General features: G+C 54.7%; 3 protein-coding genes across 4 annotated transcripts; all 3 read left to right on the forward strand.

Moving 5' to 3' along the window:
* Positions 1–2099: 2099 nt before the first annotated feature.
* HOXB9 (homeobox B9) lies at positions 2100–7114 on the forward strand (the record flags this gene model as incomplete). Its single annotated transcript, XM_081029362.1, has 2 exons — positions 2100–2616; positions 5192–7114. 2 exons carry the CDS (start codon positions 2100–2102, stop codon positions 5425–5427), a joined length of 753 nt encoding a protein of 250 aa, XP_080885488.1. The 3' UTR covers positions 5428–7114.
* A 6004-nt stretch (positions 7115–13118) lies between these two features.
* Positions 13119–16132, forward strand: HOXB8 (homeobox B8). Of its 2 annotated transcripts, none has more exons than XM_081028185.1 (2): positions 13119–14115; positions 14946–16132. In XM_081028185.1, the coding sequence occupies exons 1-2, from the start codon at positions 13692–13694 to the stop codon at positions 15248–15250; spliced, it is 729 nt and encodes a 242-aa protein (XP_080884311.1). In that variant the 5' UTR covers positions 13119–13691; the 3' UTR covers positions 15251–16132. The 2 variants fall into 2 exon arrangements, with proteins under 2 accessions (XP_080884311.1, XP_080884310.1); XM_081028184.1 differs by having other exon boundaries at positions 13464–14115; positions 14943–16130.
* A 1249-nt stretch (positions 16133–17381) lies between these two features.
* Positions 17382–20834, forward strand: HOXB7 (homeobox B7). Its single transcript, XM_081028235.1, has 2 exons — positions 17382–17914; positions 20015–20834. Exons 1-2 carry the CDS (start codon positions 17515–17517, stop codon positions 20266–20268), a joined length of 654 nt encoding a protein of 217 aa, XP_080884361.1. The 5' UTR covers positions 17382–17514; the 3' UTR covers positions 20269–20834.
* The last annotated feature ends 1445 nt before the right edge of the window (positions 20835–22279 follow it).

Raw genomic sequence — 22279 nt, forward strand, 5'->3', positions numbered from 1 at the left:
CGCCCAGCTTTCTCGCTGAGTCCGGGTAGCTCCCTTGACTTTCCCAAGCGTCTAACCGCTACTTAGAATTTGCATTGGGTTTTTTGTTTCCCCACTTGGGTCCCATGGAAAAAGCAGATCTTCCCGCTGTTTGGTTTCGGATCTGCGGGGCTGTTGTCCTCGGAGAACTAGGATGGAAATGAAGGGGGGCGGGTTGGGCGCCGGCATTGATCTTTAAAAAATCATTTTGAAATCGCCTTAATGTGAAGAAATATGGCGCTTTGCCCTCGTAATTCACACATAATGACACGAGATGGCTTCATTTGGAAAGGAAAGCAGGCGGGAGGGTGTGCGTGTGCGGAGGTGATCCGCAGCCTTCTGCACGGCAGAGGGGTACATGGCCCAAAAGACAAAACCTCAAATTAGAATGGCTCCACTTTTGTTAAAATAATGGGGCTGGGAATAGCCTATCTTATTAGGGCCCAGGGTCAGTGAATGCCAAGCAAATCGGGCCCAGCCTGCTCCTAACCCCAACCCGAGAAGAATCGGCCTGTCCAGGGGCTGCCCTCCGTGAGCGCCCACACCACAAGAAGCTACTGCACCCAGGGCAGAAACTGAAAGAGCAACGGCTGAGAGATGAGCCAGGAAGCCAGCCGGTGGTCCCAGGGGAGTCCCAGAGCAGGGCCCGTAGAGTTGATACCAATAAAGCAGGCTATTTGGAGGCTCCAGCGAGAGAGTCGCAGGAGGAAAGGCGGCGGGTGGGCAGGAGACTGACCCGGCAGGCTCTCTGTCTACGCTGATGCCCAACACCGGGTATTTGGAAATCCTTTGGAGCGACAGTTCCGAGTGAGAGGAGCAGAGCAGGAGAGGCGAAAGGCTCCACTCTCACTGGGTGAGAGGGGAGATAACTCCGGACCCCTTCCCACACCTCTGTTCTGCTGACACCTTAGGGAAGTCCCCTGAAGCCTTTGTCACGTTCAGCTCTCCCATCCCCGCAATTCTAAGGGCCTGGCCTGTTATTTAGTGAAGGAAAGGAGAAATGGCTGTGCCCTCCCCCCACCCCCCATACTTTCCTCTGGCCAGGGCCAGAGAGAGGCCCAAGAAATTTAAAGGAGTATTAAACTCTTATCAGAGGCTCAACTTTGCAGGGCCTGATGAATTCACTTAACCTCATGCAGGTTCTCATTTTAGGACAGCTCAATTTTAGGACAGGATTTTTACACACACACCCATATTTCTCCTCTCTCCTCTCTCAGCTGCTGAGGGGTCAGGAGAAGCTCCCAGGCCGGAAACTCTCCCAAAATAATCACAGAAAGCCCCCTCCAAAAGAGGATAACTTCTTAAAAATCCCCAACTTCTCTCCCCATCATCTCCAGTGGATTGCTGCTGCGCTGTTGTTTAATAAACATCTTGTGTCAAACGGACAGAGAAGAGGAAACCAGGGCCTGCGGGGTGGAGTGGAGGTGTGTGTGTGTGTGGGGGGGACAGGAGCACTTCCTCTTTAATTATACTGCGGGCCCCTCTGGCTGCTCCCTGGCAAGGACTCTCCCTCCCGCTGCCCTGCTCTCCCTTTCTCCCTCCCGGACCCGCCTAGGGAGAGGGCTCCACAGCCCGCGTCGCTCCCTAGGCAGCCCGCTGCTTTTCCCTCCGCCTCTCCTCCGCCCCCGCCGCCCCACGTCGAGAACTCCCCCCCCCTTCTGCAAAAGGCGGGGGAACCGGGCGGCCGGCGGCTCAGGCTGAGGTTACGTGGCCGCCGGAGCCCTGACGTGATAGCACATTGCATCAGCATAAAACAATCCATCCTCGATATGGAATGCGGTGAGGACGGATGACAGCGAGAGCGCAGCCCCCTCGCCGGATTGATTTATGTCGGAGCTGACGCTTTATCAGGCAGTCGGAAAAACTTTGACCAATCATTTTGCAAGAAGCGCTGAACCGGGCTGCTCCACTGTACTTTGTTGGCTGAGAAGTTGAGCAGGGGGTGGGGGTGGGAGGGTGGGGGGCTGGGGGGGGTCGCGTCCGAAAGTCCTCACACCGGTCTGGGTGCCACCTCTCCCTGCTTGGGCGCCGCCGCGCGAGCGCTTCCCTTCCCCCTGCGAGCGCCCGGATAATGTCTGAGAATGTCCATTTCTGGGACGCTTAGCAGCTATTATGTCGACTCGATCATAAGTCACGAGAGTGAGGACGCGCCTCCAGCCAAGTTTCCTTCCGGCCAGTACGCGAGCCCCCGGCAGCCGGGCCACGCGGAGCACCTGGAGTTCCCCTCGTGCAGCTTCCAGCCCAAAGCGCCGGTGTTCGGCGCCTCCTGGGCGCCGCTGAGCCCGCACGCGTCCGGGAGCCTGCCGTCGGTCTACCACCCCTACCTCCAGCCCCAGGGCGTCCCGCCGGCCGAGAGCAGGTACCTCCGCACCTGGCTGGAGCCGGCGCCGCGCGGCGAAGCGGCTCCGGGGCAGGGCCCGGCGGCGGTGAAGGCGGAGCCGCTGTTGGGCGCGCCGGGGGAGCTGCTCAAACAGGGCACGCCCGAGTACAGTTTGGAAACTTCGGCGGGCAGGGAGGCCGTCCTGTCTAATCAAAGACCCGGCTACGGGGACAATAAAATTTGCGAAGGAAGCGAGGACAAAGAGAGGCCGGATCAAAGTAAGTTATAAAAAGTGAGGAAATACCCAGGCCGAAGGCCAGGCGAGGGGGAGGGGAGGGGAGAGGCAATAAACTGCGGACAATGTGAAGGGAAACCGCGGCGGGGGCCTGAGAGCGAGCAGGGGAGGAGGAGAGAGGAAGGAAGGAAGCAAGCCGGGTGCCCCAAGGGGAGCTCGGGGCCGCGGGAGGCGCGCCGCCCCCACCACGCCGAGTCCTGGAGGGCACTGGGGCGCAGGGACCCACTCGCTGCTCTCCGCCTCCCTGCCCCGACTCTCCCGGAGGCCCGACTGAAAGCCGGGAAAGAGGCTGACGGCGGCCGGCCAGGAGAGGAGCTGGCAGGGCCGGGGCGGCAGCCAGCGAGGCCGAGCGTCCACGCGGGCGAGGGCGGGAGCGCACGGGGCTGCCCCGGCCGGCGCGGCTGGCAGAGCTCCCCGCGCCACGCGCAGACCGTGAAAGCCGGCCAAGGGGAAGTGGGAGGGGGCTCATTAGGATTTTATTTGCGATGCAACAGCTTGGTGGAGGATTGAGCCTAACAGATCTCGTGCAGTAGCCGCTCGAGGTCTGCAGCCGGCGCCAGGAGGGGCGGGGGTAGCCCAGGACCGGGTGACTGAGCCCCCTCCCTGGATGAGCCGGCCCCTCCCCGGGAGCCTTCCCTCCGGCTGCCCCCTCCCCTCCTTGGCATCATCTCTTGGGTTGAGGCTTCCCTTTCTGCAGCCCCCCGCCGCTCTCCGCAGGGCTCCCCAGCCCCAGCCAGCGCTGTCCGCCTCGCAGGGAGTCGGGAATCGTTTCCGGAACTTCGGGGCCCACAGCCAGAGCAGAGAAGGAGAGATCCCGAAGGGACCCTGGGGAGAGGAAGGGTGGGAGGAAGAGTGGAGTGCGGAGACGTGGAGAACTTTACCCTCCGACGGTAGTTTCTCTTCACCTCCCACTCCTCCAAAAGCACCCCCGCCAGGAACCCAAGTCTGGCTAATTTCCAGGAGGTGCTGCTGGCTGAACGTGGTGGAGGTGGGAAGGCTCATATTTTTCGTTATTAAGATGGAGAAAGGCAAACTGGTAGCCCCAACCAACAACCCTCAGGCTGGCAGGGACAAATCCTCACCTTTTACTACTTTGGGGTCTGGGGTTCATATTTTGTAGTCTCTGCTTGCCTTGCCAGATTTCCCACTAACAGAGCGGTGCACGGGCCCTTTGGGGCACCCTCACTGCCCCACTCCCCTGAGGGCCTTGTGGGGTCCCACCTGCCAGGTTGAATCACAAGAGCTGGCATTTGAGTAACGAGTCTTCTTAAACCCTCCCTGCTCACAGCCAAACAGACCCCTCCACCCCTAAGCTCCCAAACTCTGCCTGGAAAGCCCATTATTGCAAGGCAGCAGTTTGGTTAGAATCAATTATTAACAGTTTTTTTTCCTCTTTCATATTTAATGTAACTGCGGGTCCCATCACAGGCAATCACATTAAGGAAATAGCGCTGCAAATTGGTAAGAAATGGTACTTAGTGTAGGATGAACCAGATTATTTTTTAAACATATTCAGTGCTTTTTATTTGAGAAGAAAGAATCTAGCGGAGGGTAACTGTTATTTTTAATTGGCTCTGCTTTATTTGGCAACTTTTCTGAGTTCCAGAGTAGGGAGAAGAGAAGCCTGCATGTATTTTTGTTTCCTCTTTTCCTCGGCCTCCACTCAATTACCCCTTTCTCTGTTTCCCTTCACCACACGGAGTTAGGTGTGCTGTGAAGGTCTTTCTGTGACCCCCACATCATCCATGGTTCCCCACCTTGGGACTGGAGCAATATTGCTTCCAAATTTCCCTGAACTTGCTTTAACCAAACTGCGAGCTGTGCAGGAGCGGAAAAAGAGAGACTATTGCAACCATAAGTTATCTGTGAGCCCCCAGCGCTCCCTTGTCCACAGGCTGGAGTTGATAAATGGTTGCAATTGGGTTGCTTGTGAATTGCAGTGTGCTGGATGTTTGCGTCTCTAAGTGTGGACCCATATTGGTGGTGTGTAGTGTGGTGGTGGGGGCAGATATCTCCACAGACACACATGCCTGCTGCCATGTGGCTAAGAGACAGACTCGAGCTTGCAGATCAAGGCAGGGTATACTGGGACTGCACTTGAGGGCCAGGAAGTCTCTTGGTTGTGGCTGAATAGAAGCTGCACTCCCCCAGTCCAACACTTCTCTCACCTCCCAGACCTATAGCCAGGACCCTTCAGGTCAACCACCCCTAGTTAGATTGGTGGTGCTGGGTGGGGGGCTTTTGCCATGCTGGGCTCTGACCTGAGTCCTAACCAGTTTGGACCCAAGTGGAGAAAGAGAAACTGAGGCAGTTAAAGCTTTGGAAGTGCTGAGCAGCCTGGCATATGGTTGGCTCCCTCCTGTCCAAATAACCTCTCATCTGTATGTGTCCATAGCAACTCCTGGCCCATCTCTGGGACCCTTTCTGAGAACTTGACGGCCCAGGTGCCTCTTTCTCCAATGGGGAGTGGAGACCAGGGGTGTGCCCTCTTGAAAAGAGAACGGAGGGCCCTTCATCTCCCCTTCCTTTCTTTGATTCTATCGCTGCTTCTCTTTCAGCCAACCCCTCCGCCAACTGGCTGCACGCTCGCTCTTCCCGGAAAAAGCGCTGTCCCTACACCAAATACCAGACGCTGGAGCTAGAGAAGGAGTTTCTGTTCAATATGTACCTCACCAGGGACCGTAGGCACGAAGTGGCCAGACTCCTCAATCTGAGTGAGAGACAAGTCAAAATCTGGTTTCAGAACCGGCGGATGAAAATGAAGAAAATGAATAAGGAACAGGGCAAAGAGTAAAGCTCCCCCCTTGCGCTCCCCACCCTTTTCCCATCTCATGCTTATTTATAAGTGATGGCTGCAAAGCCAGTGCTGTCTGGGATGTATTCAAGTGAGTGGGGAAGGGAGTCTTTCTCTTCAAAGTCCTTTCCTGCCTCTCTCCTTTCCTTTGCCCTTACCTGCCCTCTTCTCCCTGGGCCTCAGGAGGATGTTTTGTTAATTTAGAAGGTAGATGTAGTTGGTTCCTAAGAAGAGGGTGGGCCACCAGGAAAGAGAGACCTAGTCGAACCCCTAGCAACCCCCCCAATCAAATTTTTCTGGGAAGCCCCAGCCCCTCAGTTCCAGCCTGCCTGTTTCCCCTACACCTATCCCCAAATCACCCTGGGACACTCCAACTGCACACAGCCCAACAGAAGCCCGCATACATAAAGCCCGGAGCCCACAGTAATAATGGGGAAAGCTCACAGCCAACACTCAAATGAAGTGACCTCCCAAATGCAGACCATCGCACCCCATATCTGGCAGAACAGCCAGCAGACCGTCAGGCAAGATTCTATCCCTGACTCAAGTACACAGCAAGATGTCTAGAGAGACACCCCAGAATGAGGCACTGCAGCCCAATGGGCTGACTGAGCATCACAGTACCACCCCCACAGGACCCCCCAACTTTACCCTGCCCGACCCAAGGGCAAAGGGAGTAAAAGCCCTCAAGCTGGTGGGCTAGAAAGGGCAAGGAAAGGCAGTGGTGGTCTTAGGAAGGTATCTTAGGTTTTATGAAGGTATTCCACATACGCGTTTTGTTGCAGGCAATGTTTAATTCTGCATGTTGTTTTCCTCTCCTTCCAACAAAAGGAGGTCAAATTGTGGGTCGTAAGCCTTGACAATGTCGTCCGTCTGTTCATCTGTGCCCTGCTTGACAGAGACTGTAAGCTTCTCTTGCTCTCCACCGGCCCCTGCATCCTTCTGCATCCTCCCAGCTCTGAAATCAACTCAGTTCGGCCAAATCCACCTTGCACCAGCGAGTCAAGCCGCCCCTTGTAGAAAACCCTTCCACCCTCCATCCCCTGCTAGGTCAACCTCGCCCTAGGCAGGAAAGCCAGGGCAGGAGAGTCCCATGGAAAATTTATTAGGAATCGATTCCTGAGCTCCCTTCCGGGCTAAGTTGTGGAGGACAGGGAGCAGCAAAGGCTCCAGCGCGGCGTTAGACGCGTTCGTCCCCCATCCTGTCCACTCCCTGACCCATGCCAAGGAGCCCCGGGCTGGGCGGCTGCGCGCCCCAGCGCAGAATGAGACCGGCCCCAGCGCCGGGTTTTGCCTGCTGCGACTCGGGCCTGGATGGCAATCTGCGCGGCTACTGTGCGCACGCTTCTGGGGAACAGTCCCGCGTGCAAAGGAGAGAGGCAGAATTGCGCCTAACCATCAGACCGAAGCTTCCTCTGTGCTTCCCTGCCCTGCCGCCCCGTGTTCCCCCACCTCTTCAATCCCTTTCAATTCCATGGACTCTTCTTGCTCCAGCTTCTCCCTCCCCTGCAAGGGGACATTCCAGTAGAACTTTTTGCTTTGTCGGTGGCTGTGGTGAAATTGTGCTGTGTTTTGTGATTTCTTTGGGGGTGATTGTCTCGCCTGTTTTCAGTTGTCGCTTATATGGGAGGGTGGTGGGTGGGAATGGGGAGGGTGAGGGGCCTAGAGCTCTGATTGTTTGTTTTGGAAGAAAAAAAAAGAAAAAGAACAAAAATATATATATCACTCTAGAAAATCAATCTCTCCTTGTGTCTTATTCTGTGTTGGCTCTCCTCATCTGGCTGGAGGTAGAGATCTGATTTCCAAGAGGGTGCCTTGGAAAAAAGAGAGAGACTCCTGTGCCCAAGAAGTTTCTCCTTAGACCTTGCAGAGCAGTCTTCCTGGTGGAGCTGAGAGCTAGTCCGGACTCAAGGTCCCCAGTCCAGTGCCTAAATTGAGTACGAGCCTATAAACAAGAGAGCTGGGAGACTGGCCAGGGAGGAAGAGAAAGGCGAGCAGTTTTTAGAGGGGTCAGGTCTTGCTTCCTCCAAAGTCGCACCAGGGACCTCCCCACCAACTCCAGAGCCAGAGGGAAGGCAAGGCCTTCCCTGCCTCTCCTGGAAGCAGTTCCTCTCTCAGCTGGCTGAGCATGTCACCTGGGTTTGGCCACTTGAAAATATTATGCATGTGAAGAAGGCAGTAACTTCCTTGTACTATTTCCAGAAGCAGAGGGACTGGGTCTAGGCAGAGGCCACTGGAAGGCCAGGCTCTCCTTCCTTCCACTGAAAAGGAGCCAACCTCTGGGGGTCTTGGTCCTCACCTGGAATTTGAGGCTCCAATGTGAGCCACAGGGGATCAGCCTTGGTAGAAGGTGGGTGGAGGTTGGTAGGGGTGGAGGCCTGGGGAGGCAGCTCCCAAAGACAAGGGAAAGGGATTGAATGTGGAATAGAAGTGTCTCAAGAGGAAAGAAATCCCTTTCTCAGTCAGACCCTAGAACTAAATTCCATTCAAAGAAACACCTTTCTGTCCTCAGACTCTGTGGTGTCCCTGCCAGAGCCCCTTATGAAGATGGCCATTCTCTGGCAGCCCTGTCTTTCTCATTCAGGCTTTGGGATTCGGCTTCTGCCTGGCTGGCGCTTAGGAACCGGCCCCCGATCAGAGGTCCCCACCCAGCCACCGCAGCACTTTGCAGCCTGCAAGGACCCTGAGAGTTGGGGTAGAGGTGGAGACAAAGAATAAACCGAGTGAAATAATCGTGGAAGTGAAAAGGCCCAGCCTACCCCTCTCCAGCGAAGGAAAGGATGTACTAATCGGAGAGATGGCAGGAGGCAGGAGAAAGCGAAGCTCCTTGGTATGGCAGGGCCCAGCACCCTCTTCCTCCGAGGAGGGTTCCATTCAGGATATAAAATGAATCTGGCTTTAGAGCTTGTGTAGACGAGGCTCCCTCCCCATCCTGGGTTCCTTGGAGCAAGCCCGAGCTGAGAGTGAGTGAGCCGAGAAGGCCTGGTTCCGCCCAGGGGAAACGCACAAAGCGAGGCTGGGTCTGGCCGGAGTGCTGCGGGGTAGAGGGCGAGGGCCCCGGGAGAAGCCTCCGGCGATGTCTGGGTCCTTAGCCGGGGTGGCTTCTTTAAAGAGAAACAAAGGCGAAGATGCAGAGGCCAGGAAGCCGGAGATGGGAAAATCTGTTGTCGTAAAAGAGAGCGAGAGATTCAGAGAGGGAGACCGCGAGAGTGCGAGACAGAGAAGCCAGGAGAGGAATTCAATGCCGTGTGCGCAGCAATAAAAGAATATGACCGCTATAAAAGTTTATAGCGTATAAATTTCTGAAGGTTAAGAAACTAAACAGCAGCAAAGCAAACAGTGAAGGGAAACTTTCCGGAGCTGAGAGAGTCGCCCGCAGCTGGGCCTGGGCTACAGTCCTCGTGGGGGGAAATGCGTGGGCCTGATTCTGCAGCCCCCACTCTCACGCCCAGTGCGGAGCTTAGGGTTTCCGGGGCCCCAGGGGGCAAAGAGGGGAGAAGAGGGAAGGGCGAGGGAAGAACACTTTGTTGTCACAAATGCTTTAGAGAACGCAATCGGGACTCTCGCCTTTGTTCTTTACACCCCCTTCAGAATCGGACGTCATAAAGAAGCCCCCTGCGCGCGTGCACACACACACACACACACACACACACACACACACACACACACACAGGTCCGGCGGGGCCAGACGTCTGGGCGCGGGCAGCCTCTTGATCCTTTTACAGTCCCATTCCACCCTCTCAGGCCTCCTCTCCCCCCACAAAAAGCCCAATTGTTTCTCCTCAGAATTTGAAACAATCGTGTTGGGTTTGAAAAGTGCTCAGCTCCCCCTTTTACGGGTCATAAACGGTGCACTGCTTGGCGGTCTCCACCAGAACTTAGGGGCTTGAAATGGGTGTGTGGGGGGGTCATAAGAGAGAGAAAAGCTTATGGCTTCTTTTTCTCATCTCCACCCCTTCCCTTTTTTTTTTTTTTAGCTTATCTGCACAATTTCATGAACCATTTCCTGATTTCCGATGCCTTTTCTCTCGCCCGCTCTCATTTCCCTCCCCCCTTTTCTGCCTATAAAGAGTTTCTCCCGCTTGTCGCCTGGGTGGCTGTCTTTCCGAAACACTGGCGGAGCCGGTGGCGACGGCGCCTTTTCTCAGGATGGCCGCTAGATGGCACCCTTGCTCCACGTGAAAATCCCCGGTGCGGCGGTGCGAGCGCTGACGGCTGCACAGCGCACCTTGGTCGACCCTGAATCTACGAACTGAGCGCTACCAAAGTCATGAATAATTTGCGTGTAATAAAAATATAGGGTTGATTATGGCGTTTCCCCCGTTTTATAGTTTTCAGATGTAGTGGTGCTGCCCCCCGTCCTGAAATGGACAATTTAAAAAATTTCCCCCAGGAGGAGGGTGACTCAGTGCTTCTCACCCAGTTTCTGTGTTCGGTGGGGCAACAAATGCATGGAAATCGGGAATAGTAGCAGTAGTAGTAGTAATAATAATAATAAGAAGAATAAGAATAAGAATAAGGGGTCTAAATAAAAGAGGAAAATTGGTTTGGGAAAATAAGATTTTCCCGGGAGGGGAGCCACAGGAATGTCTGCAGATGCGGGTGAGCAGGTCAGGTGAGAGCCGCGAGCCGGCAGAAGAAGGTCGGATATAGAGGAAGCTGCAGGGAAACCTACTGCGGGGATCGGCTGGAGAGGGGACCCGGTGAGCCAGCCCGGGGGTGGTGTGGCAGTGGGGACAATTTAGGGGGAAGTGGATCCGTGGCTTTGGTGGGGATTGGAGGTGCCCAGAGTCGATGGGGCGGCTCCACTCGGACCAACGCTCCAAGAGCCGTTGTAAGTGTCGGAGTCTGGGCTGGGCGCGCGCAGGGCGACCCAGAGCGGAGCAGGGACTCCCTGGAACCGCGAGGTGCGAAAAGGCTCGAATATTTCCTCCGTTGTTTTGCGCTCCCCAAGTTGGACCTCTAAAAATATGCGCGTTTTGTGGATGGATGTGGGGAGCAGGCACAGCGGCACCAGGAAGCAGGAGTTCGGTTCTCCCTGCGGTCCGTTTTTTCTGGGTGAGAGCTCTGGCTCCCTGCGGCAACCTGAGGGACACGGGTCTTCTCGCAATTTAGCAGCTGGAGGCCTGGACTCGGGGCGTTTTTCGTTCTGAGACCCGCGCTCTACTCTACAGTCCCTTACAAATCTCCCATTTGCTCCTGGCCCGGCCCGATCCGTGCCCCCCATCCGGACAAACCTGCGCGAGAAATAGATTCCGCCCCCTCCTTTAAATTAACCGGCCGCAGCCTCTACTCTCTTCCTCCAGGAGCGGGTGCAAAGAGGCGAGCGGAGTTTCTCAACTTGAGTTTCTCGAATAAATCTGCGCTCCGTTGGGTGTTTATAAATTATCTCCTCGCTCTTTCTTGTTTTTTCTTATAATAGAAACATTTTCCTTCCATCAGGAATTTCTGGCACGATGTAGGGATGATTTAGAACAAGCCATTGAATTTCTACCTCACCGGTGAGTCCTCAAATCATGACCATAAAATTCCCCGCACTTGATAAAAATGTTCGCTTCGGCAACAACTGAATTCTCTCTTCGGCTGTCTAGCCGCCCTCTGATAATTCAAGACTTTTCCTTTCCTTTTTTCCTTTTGCTCTCTCTTCCTGTCAGCCTTTCTCTCCCATTCTCCAGATTCACTTTTGAAGGACCAAGTGGCCCCACTGGTAACTTCTCCTTAGGAAAATGATAGTTTCATTTTTACACAGGTTACGGTGAATGGGATCCCTGAAAAGCACCTCTCCAAACACACAGCAAACCACTCTCCTGAATAAACAATGGATTGAATATATTTGTAAAGCCTCCACCTTTTTGCTAGAAATTTTCTTTCTCTCTGTCCCTTCTTTCTTTCCTTTCCTTCCCTTGGCCAGAGAGCCCCTTCAGGAAGCCATTGGTTTGGACCCTCAGACTGGGGCCTTCTAAAGCCTGGCCACCATCGGTCACGAGGCCTTGTAGGTGAGGAAATGCCACCGGCAGGAAAGCATGGCACCCAGTCAGTTCTGTCCTGCAGTTCTGTTTCAGGACCCAGGTCCTCAGTTCTGGAGGGAGAGCTGAGCTTAACTAAGGGGTCCCCAAGGGTGAGGAGAGAAAATGGGGGACTCTGGCTTTGCTGCATCTAAATCCCCTCTTCCCCAAGGTCAGTCTAGGCAGTGACAGTGGCTCAAAGGACGCTGAAATCGAAAAGGTGCCCCCTTCATACATACACTGCAGGCATACACCGGACAGCCTAGGGCAGAGGAGGGTACAGGACCTCAGGCCCAAGGCCAGGCGCCAGAGCCCCAGAGCCCAGCAGCAGCCCCCCGTTAGCCTTCCCTCCCTTTGATGTGCTGACAGACTTGGCGGTGCCCTCTCACCCTAGGGTGCTGTGGAAGGTGTGGAGGGCTGGCCTGGGAAGGTTAGGAGTCATTTGGGCTTGGTTTACTGGGTCCCAAGTCCTGGTTGCTGGAGTGGGGTAGCCCAACTGGTTGTCACCCTGCTGGTGGCATCAGGGCCGTCTCCCATAATACAAAGTTGGTCCCCCAAAGTGCTGACTGGGCCCAAGTGCCTTGCAGAGACTGCCCTCCCTATCCCAGCACTCCTCCCCCCACCTCAGGCCAACCCAGGCTGTGAAAAACTGCAGTATCCTCAGTGAAAGGGCGAACTTTGCTGGGTGGTTCACCACTGCCCATTACCCTGAAAGTTTCTTATCCAGTCCTGGTCCCTTCTCAAGCTCTTCCCCACCCCTTCTCCAAGGAAAATCCTTGCTTGTTTGTTTTAATGAGGGAAAGTTGGTGAGTGGTCTGGGTTGGGCACAGAGGGGGTGGCTTGGGGGCTCCAGAGATGGGGTGGGGGCAGGTGCCAGAGCTGAAGGAGGCAAAAATCTCTCCGAAAAGTCAGACGAAAAACCGATAATCTTTCTCATTTTGGCTTTGTCACCCCCACCGTGCTGCAGTCGGGCGGCGGGGGCGATCGAAGCTGCAGTTTTATAGCTGTAGAGGAAAGAACTCGTAAAATGCTAACAGCTTTTATGCGCTGCGGCATAAACAACAACAGACTCCGGCTTTATTGCGTTTTATAGTTTGTTAAAGAGTTTACAGCCGTTTTTTTGGGGGGCCGGTTACCCAGCCAATTCCCTCCACACGATAGTTAAACCTTTATCAATAATAAGGAAATTGATCATTAAAGCCTTAAATATGACTACCTCGTTTGTTTGAAAATATGTTTAGGAGAGGAAGCTGTATGATTTGATAACTTGTATTAAAATACCAATTACATTTATAGGACCTTTTAAAACTCGGCGCAATTAAACCGTGTTCTTTTACATTTTTCCAAAGCGACCCTGACATTTAAAAAGACTCCAACTGCCTCGTTAAAATCGTGAAATTAACAGCGTGCCTACGCCTGGCGCGTTGTATCTCTGTGTGCGTGTTTTTTTTCTGTGACTCCCCCACATCAGTCTTTGGGGGTGGTCTGCGAAGGTATTTGATTTGTTGTGAGGAGAGAGATATCTCATTAATGTAGGTAGTTAAACAGATTTAATCCGTATTCATTCTCTCTCTCACCCCCTCTCCCTCTCCCCCTGTCTCTCCCCCTCGCCCCCTCTCTCTCCCTGGGTGTTTTTTTTTTTCTTCCCCTCTTTTTTTTTTTTCCTCACTCTCTCCTCACTCCCAGGCGCTCTCTCGCTCGCTCTCGCTCTCTCTCTCGCTCGCTCTCGCTCGCTCTCGCCCTCGCTCTGCGCTCTGTCCGGGAGGAGTACGGAGAAGCCAATAGGATGCGGGGTCTCTAATGGATGCAAATGATCATGAAAAGACAGTGCAAAATATGAAACAACTCATTTGCAGGGAAGTAAATCACCGAAAACTGTTTATGAACTGGCATCCCTTCTTCGAAATGTAAAGCGAGGACCTCTTTAAGTGGCGGTATATTTTTGTTTGGGGGGTGGGGGGTGGGGGGAGGGCGAGCGAGCCGCGGCTGCCGTGCAAGCTTAGACTTTTGGAGGCTTCGCTGTCCTTTTCTATTCCTGGAAATCACAAAAAGTGTGGTTGCTCCGAGATCTTCTTCGCCTTTTCTTTCTTTTCTTTTTCCCCCCTCCTCCCTTTCCCTCTCCTTTCCTGGCGAGGGTGACTAGGAGCCGGCGAATCCGCGTTTTTTTCTCTCTCTCCCTCCCTTTCCCCCTCCCCACCCCCTCCCCAACAGCCCCCAACTACAGTCGCCGCCGCCGCCGCCGCCTCAAAATTCAATAAAATGAGCTCTTATTTCGTCAACTCACTGTTCTCCAAATACAAAACCGGGGAGTCCCTGCGCCCCAATTATTATGACTGCGGCTTCGCCCAGGACCTGGGCGGCCGACCCACCGTGGTGTACGGTCCCAGCAGCGGCAGCAGTTTCCAGCACCCGTCGCAAATCCAGGAGTTCTACCACGGGCCGTCGTCGCTGTCCACGGCTCCCTATCAGCAGAACCCGTGCGCCGTGGCGTGCCACGGGGACCCCGGCAACTTCTACGGCTACGACCCGCTGCAGCGGCAGAGCCTGTTTGGTGCGCAGGATCCAGACCTGGTGCAATACGCCGACTGCAAGCTCGCTGCCGCCAGCGGCCTGGGAGAGGAGGCCGAAGGTGCAGAGCAGAGCCCGTCGCCCACCCAACTCTTCCCCTGGATGCGCCCGCAAGGTGAGCTCGCGGAGGGGCCGGCGGGACGGGAGGGAGACCCGAGGGCCTGAAGCTGGGCAGGGGGCCGCGCAGGCCGGGGCGCCTTTCCTCCAGCTCCTGGAAGACGTGCCTGCTCTGTTCAGATGGCCTCCCACTTCTTTCCTTCCTTCCTTCCTTCCTTCCTTCCTTCCTTCCTTCCTTCCTTCCTTCCTTCCTTCCTTCCTTCCTTCCTTCCTTTCTTTTTTGTATCCCTTGAAGGAGGGTCGCTAAGCGACATTTCCTGAATCCATAAACCCCTCACCCCGCCTTACTTTTCTTCCTCTCCCCCTCCTTTTTTTCCCTTTTACTGTTTTATGGGGGGTAGTGGAGAGAGGGTGGTGGGAGTAGGGGCGCTCAACTTTTGCACTTCTCAATTGCTTTATAGTTTAATTACCCTGAAGAAACTTTTCTTCTGGGGTAGAGGCTCTGGGGGCTTTTCGAGGTGGGTCCATTCGTCCCCATCACGGCTTTTTTATTCTTATTTTTCCCCTCCTTCACATTCGTCCTTCTAAAGTTTATGGCACTTTTAATAGATTTGAACCACCCCCACCCAACTCTGGTGCTGGTTACCAGGGGAGGGGGCTCCCCCTTTCTGACTCTCAGATCCAGTGGTGTCTGATCCTCCTCCCCTCCCCCTCCCCCGCTGACCGCGGCCTCCTAGCGCCCCCACCCCCGCGCGGGCATAGAAGGTCCCCAGCTCTTATTATACTGGTCTCCTAGGCTGGTTCACGAATCTTCCAACCTTCTCCGTCTCTGCCCCCTCCCCCACACTCCCCTCCCCTCTGTCTCGCCCTTTCCCCCATTCCCAGCAGCCGCCGGACGCAGGCGAGGCCGACAGACCTACAGCCGCTACCAGACCCTGGAGCTGGAGAAGGAGTTCCTATTTAATCCCTATCTGACTCGCAAGCGACGGATCGAGGTATCGCATGCGCTGGGACTGACAGAGAGACAGGTCAAAATCTGGTTCCAGAACCGGAGGATGAAGTGGAAAAAAGAGAACAACAAAGACAAGTTCCCCAGCAGCAAATGCGAGCAGGAAGAGCTGGAGAAACAGAAGCTGGAGCGAGCCCCGGAGGCGGCAGACGAGGGCGACGCGCAGAAGGGCGACAAGAAGTAGGCTCCAGCTGGGACTGCCAGGGCCGCGGCCGCCCTCGGTCCGCGGGTGCCCCGACTGCGCCGCCGTCGCCCGCCCCCGCCCGAGAGAGCTCTGGTCCCGGGGGTCGGCCCGGAGCCTGGCCTCCCACCGCTGCGTCCCCGCCGCGCCAGTCCCCGCTAGTGGTAGTATCTCGTAATAGCTTCTGTGTGTGAGCTACCGTGGATCTCCTTCCCTTCTCTTGGGGGCCGGGGGAAAGACAAGGATTGTAAGCAAGGACTCCCTCGCCTAGCGAGGGTGAGCGGCTGCAGCTTGGCTGAGCCCCCCCCCCGCCCCCACAGGTCCCCGCCCCGTGTAAAAAGCCTCCTTGTGCAATGGTCTCTTTTCCTTTGAACGTGCTTCTTTGTAATGACCGAGGTACCGATTTCTGCTAAGTTCTCCCAACAACATGAAACTGCCTATTCACGCCGTAATTCTGTCTCCCTCTTTTCTCTCTCTCTCTCTCTGTCTCTGTCTCTCTCTCTCTCTCTCTCTCTGTCTCTCTGTCTCTCTCTCTCCTCCTTCCCCATTTCTCTCCTCCCACCCCTCTCTCCCCGCTGCTCTCCCCAGCTCGCTGGCTTTCTCTCTAGCTTCTATCTTTTCCTTCGCCCACCCCCCTTTGGTTTGACAATTTCGTCTTAAGTGTTTCTCAAAAGAGGTTACTTTAGTTAGCATGCGCGCTGTGGGCAATTGTTAAAAGTGTTCTTAGGTTTACTGTGAAGAGAATGTATCCTGTAACCGTGAATTGCTTTACTGGGGGGAGGGAGGGCTAATTATCTATTTTGTTGTTCCTCTATACTTTGTTCTGTTGTCTGCGCCTGAAAAGGGCGGAAGAGTTACAATAAAGTTTACAAGCGAGAACCTGAGACTGGCCAGGCCCGCGCTCCTCATTTGCTCCCGGTGCCTTGCAGATCCGGGGGGAGCCGGTCACCGAGATCCTGCGCCCGCCAGACCAGGCCGCAGAGAGGAGGGGGCGGGGGCTGGAGGCAGGTGGTGCTAGTCCCTTGGCCCAGGGACGCAGGGGGTTGAGGGAGGCGGCTGCGCGTGATTGGAGGAGAGAGGAACGAGGGAGGGGAGCCAAGAGAAACCCCCTCCCTTCGCGTTCCGAGGCTGCCTGGCCCTGGAGACCCGGCGCCCAGGCCACGCTGGAGAGATGCGCCTGGGCTGCTGGCTACATCCTCGCAATCTTCCCCTTTGTTTCTGTGTGCCCTCTCGTGTGTTTCGGGGCGGGGTAGGGGGTGATAAACGTGGAGTGCGGGGCTGCTGAACAAGCTTAAGCTTATATGTTTTTATTTTGCCCGGGACTCTGGGGGGGGGGCGGCAGGAAGAGAGGTGAGATGCTCTTCCCCGCCTCTCCCTCTGAGACTTGGCCACCTTTGCCGGGCTCCGGCTCGCCGCCTTCTTTCATTCGCTTCCCTGCTTCTCCGGCAGCCGCTCCACGGAAGCACCCGCCTTCCGGAACCAGGAGAGCAGCTTACCCGGCCGCCCCCTTCCCTTCCTTTCTCTTCCCACCTACCTCCACCCCCTTCCTTTTTTATTTTCAAACCTTGTTTTTTTCTTTGTTTTTTTTTTAATTTTAGTCACCAGAAACCGCAGCATTCCACGCCTGTGGGCTGGACCCCGCGTCTCTAGGAGCACCCACGAAGCCTGGCTCCTTCCCTGCCCGTATGTCTGGGGCACCGAGAAAGAGCCTGACGCCAGGCTCACCTAGAGAGAACTGGGCCGAGTTACCTCAGAGGCCCAGCCAGACTGAACTTGTCCGGATTAATAAAGACCTGACCTGTTCGCACCCACTTGCCCGTTGCGTGCAATCCCTGCGTTTGTTTCTCGCTGGGTAACGGGCTGGGGAGGAGGGATGGGGGCGACAACACGGGTCGCTTGGAGGTTATTTTCCCTTCCACTCAATCCCTTCCTCCCCGAATCTCGCCTGCAAGCTGCCTCCAGCCCACGGGGTTCGACAGCGGCCCTTGAGCCCCCAGTCCCAATACACAGGGCTTGGCTTCCCCCATTCATTATTGATCATATTTTATAAATCTAACGCCACACAATTTTTTCCACATTACCGGGAGCCGTGGGGAGGCTGCCCGGCCATTGGCGGAGGGAACGTCACGAGGGCGGGGTCACGTGGTCCAGAGAGGAAAAAGGGGGTCCTTTTTGGTGTAAATCTGGACTCTAATTCTGTAATATATCAAGGAATCTCGTAAAACCGACACTAAAACGTCCCTGCCTACAAATCATCCGGCCAAATTATGAGTTCATTGTATTATGCGAATGCTTTATTTTCTAAATATCCAGCCGCAAGTTCGGTTTTCGCCACCGGAGCCTTCCCCGAACAAACTTCTTGTGCGTTTGCTTCCAACCCCCAGCGCCCGGGCTATGGAGCGGGGTCGGGCGCTTCCTTCGCCGCCTCGATGCAGGGCTTGTACCCCGGCGGGGGGGGCATGACAGGCCAGAGTGCAGCCGGCGTCTACGCGGCCGGCTATGGGCTCGAGCCGAGTTCCTTCAACATGCACTGCGCACCTTTTGAGCAGAACCTCTCCGGGGTGTGTCCCGGCGAACCCGCCAAGGCGGCGGGCGCCAAGGAGCAGAGGGACTCGGACTTGGCGGCCGAGAGTAACTTCCGGATCTACCCCTGGATGCGAAGCTCAGGTAACGCCGCGCATCGAGCCGTCCCAAGCCGCCGTGGCCCGGGCACATTCCCCGGAAGGCGCCCCCTTCCAGGCCAAGTGCTCTTTTCGGCGTCCACAGTGCTCCCGGTAGGAGGTCAGCCCTAGGGACGAGGCACCCCCTTTGGCCTGCAACCCGGCGTGGCGCCCCCACCCCCATTTTTGCTTGGTGCTCTCAGGCTCGCTCTGCTTCCCGGCGGATCTCTCACCGCCGACGCCGCGGCGCTCGGAGCCCCCAGCTCGCCCCCCACCCTTCCTCCCGGCCTTTTAGCTTTAAATATTTATCAGCTGCGCCGGCACGGGCTGGAGACGAGGCCGTTTGTCTTGCGGAGGAAGGCTGGGGTTTGCAGAGAATAGCCATTAGGGTCTCCCCCCTCCTTTCTCCTTCCTCCCCCCGGGATCTCAGCTCTGGGTGTGTCCCCCAGCCACAGCTTGGATAAGGTCTGAGGGAGGGGGCCGCAGCTCTAAGCAATTCTCCCCTCCCCCTTCCTTCCCAGCCAACCCGGCTCCCCCATTATTCCCTTCTGGACAATTAGAGGTGGGCTCTAGAGGCCCGGTGGGAGGAGGGGGTATGAGAGATTAGGATCCAGCCAGGACAGAGCGCCAGAGAGGCAGGTGGAGAGATGAGTCTCCTGACCCCCCAGTGAACTTGGGAAGGGGGCGGCAGAACTAGAGAAAGAGGCAGACACCTCATGGTAGTACAACTGGCTTCCTCAGGTGCCCTTCCTAGGGCTCCTAAGCGCCCCAGGAGAACTGGCCAACAAGTTTACAGGTATCATTCCAAAAGCGTGAATGTCCTCTTGCGGGAGTCACTAGGACTTTATAGAGTTAAATCGGGAGTTAGAAAGTGCAGGCCACTGAGCCAGATGCTGTTGGAACCCCAAGAGACCAGGGGTTCCGTGGGGGTCTCCTGACAAGCCTGTCCCAGACATCCTTCTTAATGCTGCCCTGGGCTCAGGGGCCAACCCCAAGGTCCAAAAGACCCAAGACTTGTGGTCAGAGGCTCCCAGTCCAGCCTGGGTTGAGGACCAGCAGAAGCCCAGCTCTTATGCCGTCGGTATTGGTGGTCACGGTCCCCATTACCTGCTCCATAATTCAACTGCCTTTCCAGTTGATTTATCAAAGACCAAATTTTTCTGCTCGTAAACATTTCAGCTTGGCTTTTATCTGACTTGAAATTAGGGCCCCTCCTCCCTCCTCCCACCTGCTTCCCTGGAGGACTGGTACCAGCACCTCCCCCAACACAACCTCCTGAAGGATCCTCAGGATTTGGGGCCTAACCTGGGAAGCTGAACCCTGCCCTTCAGCCCCCACCAGTCAGATACTTCATGTTCCACTCTAACCCATGTTGCTGTCTCTCCTCTCCCCCTGTGTCGTCTGAGAGGCCCAAATATTGCTTTGGAGAGCTGGGTTATCTTGGCAGGTAGGCAGACAGGACAACCTGGTTTTGTCACAACCTCAGCCACTCACTGGAAAATAGTTCTCATCCAAGGAAATCTGCAAATTCTCACCTCCTCCTCATGCCACAAGGGGCTGACAGGGCTGGCCGGGAAGACTTGTGGAAGGATGGTGGGTGGGTGTGAACAACTGGGCCTGTGAGGGTCCTTTGTCTCCTTTTCTTTGGGGGAAAAGCACTCAGACACTAGAGCTTTCCTCCAGGGTCACATACATGCTTTCCATTGCCCTCTACCCCAAAGACCATCAGAGGCAGCATCCAAGAGGGGAGGCCTAGGGTCCCTGGTCCTGAGGGTGATGGGAAGATTAAGTTCCCTTAATCCTACATACACCCCTTAGACGCTGGGCCTTTAACAGCCAGCAGGTTAGATGTGGGTTCAGAAGCCCTAGGCTAGAAGACTTCTTGGCTGAAAAATGGGAATGTTTGCCTCTCAGGAGACCTGTAGAAAGGTCTGCATACTTAAGGAAGAGGGCTGGCATAGGCTGGGACATGGAAAGTGGGACTTTGGTTTAGTGGGACAGTGGGCTCTTCCAACCACTGACTCCAAAATCGCACACAGAGGGAGATGGCATTCTTGTGGTTTTCACCCCCACGCATTGATTTTTCTTCTCTAAATACTGTGAGCAGGGACAGATCGTAAACGAGGCCGCCAGACCTACACGCGCTATCAGACCTTGGAGCTGGAGAAGGAGTTTCACTACAATCGCTACCTGACCCGGCGGAGGCGCATCGAAATTGCGCACGCGCTCTGCCTCACCGAAAGACAGATCAAGATCTGGTTCCAGAACCGGCGCATGAAGTGGAAAAAGGAGAACAAGACCGCGGGTCCCGGGGCTGCTGGCCAGGACAAGGCCGAGGCAGAGGAGGATGAGGAAGAGTGAGAGACAGAGAAAGGGTAGAGGAAGAGAGATGAAAAAGGGAGAGAGGGAGACGCCCAGCTCTGAGAACTGAGAACAAGGAAACTCAAATCAAATAGGGGGGAAACCTATTTAAATGGAAAGCAGTTAATTTTTTTTTAAGAAGGTGAAATTTTGGTTTCTTAACACTGAAAAAAAAACTACCTATAGAAAAGTCCGCAGGGTTTGTTTTATACAATATGGGAAGGACATCATCTACCTGTTCTGTAGCTTTCTGGAATTTGCCTCCCCTTTTCTATGTTGCTATTGTAAGGTATTTGTAAAATCTTGCTGTTTTGTAAGCTTCCCTTGTTTATGCTATCTTTGTGGTCTGTGGGTCTGGACTAACGTGTGTTGTTCCCTCGCCTTCCTGAGCCCCCACCTTCCCAGTAGCTGCGCTGAAGGGGCCTTAGGGAGCCCCAAGGACCCACCAGCGAGCTCAGGTCCTCTCTGTGCACCTGGCTGGCCCCATGCTCCTTGCTCCTGCCAACTCCTTTGATCCTCTTTATATTCTATGTGTATCTGAAGAATGGAGAAATAAAACACAATTTAAAATATAAATGGATGCTCTATTTTCTGTGTCTCCTAAGGCTGGAAAGGGGTCCTGGTTAGCTATGCATTCCAGCAGTCAGCACTCAGCTCCAACTTCTGCCGCTGGTCCAGTTCTTACTGGGCTGGGGTCTGCTCTTTTTACTGGTGCCCCTGCTCTGGTGGCTGCCAACTAGAGAACCTATTATACACATATACATTCCCTTAGCATTCTTTTATACTGACAAATGCAAATGTACACAATCATACTTATTTACAGGTTGATATCACACATAAATGTGTACATTGTCACATACAGTCACAAAGAAACACCCATATTCCTATGTTCACAAATACACATACAGGCATTTATACATCCCAACACCACGCCCAGACACATGCATTCACACTTACACACACAAGTAAACACACGTTCACACTCACAGACTCATTTATACATAGCAATGGACATTCACACATTGGCTTATAAACGCAGATTCGCATTTGCCCCCAAGTAAACACATCCATGAGTTCACATGCTCACACACACTCACCAAACCAAACCAGACTAAACCCCCACAGCTTCACAAACTTCCTCAACCTGGCTTTCAAGCTATGCTGGGGCTTAGCCATGCGGCTGGCGCACAAACAGCTGAAATGCAAAGGACTGGGCCCCATACGGAGGAAGAGCGAAAGGAAAGGGAAGGTGACCACCCAAATCCACTCCCGCTTCTTGGGCGGCTTTGGTCAGAGGCCAGGCCGGCAGCAGAAACCTCAGGGAGGCCCAGATAGGCCTCCAACGCCAGGGCGCTCCCGGCTGCCCGGCTCATTCGGCAGGCATTTTGCGTAAGAGCTATTCGGTGATTTTATTTCCACTTATTTTACTTTCATTTATTTTAATTCATCTATTCTAAATTAACACAGTGACCTAAATAAAAGTTTAAAATGGGGGGAAACTGAGCCCCGAGAGCGAGAGCCTGAGCAGTGCGAGTTTACCGGTTCGTGTGGCCGCGGCATCCCGGCGCTCTGAGACGACCGCGCAGCCCGCCCCGGCTCCGCCGGCTTCCTCCGAGCCTTTCAGGCGGCTCTCCGAGCTGCCGGCAACCTGAAATCTTTTTCCGGAGTCCAGAGAAAGAGAGAAAAAGAAAAAGCATTTTGGGGGATGTTATTTCGTTTCGTGAATTTGGGCGCTAATAGCTTAATTCAAAATACGGGACTATTTCAGGGGGCCTGGGAAACCTGGCATAAATTTTGTTGCTCTTGTGTTGCTTTTGCTCCCAAAACACTCCCGATTGAGAGATTAAAAACCCGGAAGTTGTTGTCTACACTGCTAGACCTGCGGAGCTGATTTTTAGTATTTATTCGATTATAAACCCTGGATTGTTTAAATTTAAAGAACAGCACCGGACAGAATGGGGGAAGAGGGTTGGAAGCGAAGCACGTTGTAGAATCTGTTTAATTTGAATTT

Source organism: Rhinolophus hipposideros (assembly GCF_964194185.1).
Source record: "Rhinolophus hipposideros genome assembly, chromosome: 20".
NCBI classification, from domain to species: Eukaryota; Metazoa; Chordata; class Mammalia; order Chiroptera; family Rhinolophidae; genus Rhinolophus; species Rhinolophus hipposideros.

Coding starts and splice junctions, on each gene's coding strand:
- HOXB8 (XM_081028184.1), top strand. CDS start 13,692: ATGAGCTCTTATTTCGTCAACTCACTGTTCTCCAAATACAAAACCGGG. Junction 14,116..14,942: donor CCCCTGGATGCGCCCGCAAG/GTGAGCTCGCGG, acceptor CCCCATTCCCAG/CAGCCGCCGGACGCAGGCGA.
- HOXB7 (XM_081028235.1), top strand. CDS start 17,515: ATGAGTTCATTGTATTATGCGAATGCTTTATTTTCTAAATATCCAGCC. Junction 17,915..20,014: donor CCCCTGGATGCGAAGCTCAG/GTAACGCCGCGC, acceptor TACTGTGAGCAG/GGACAGATCGTAAACGAGGC.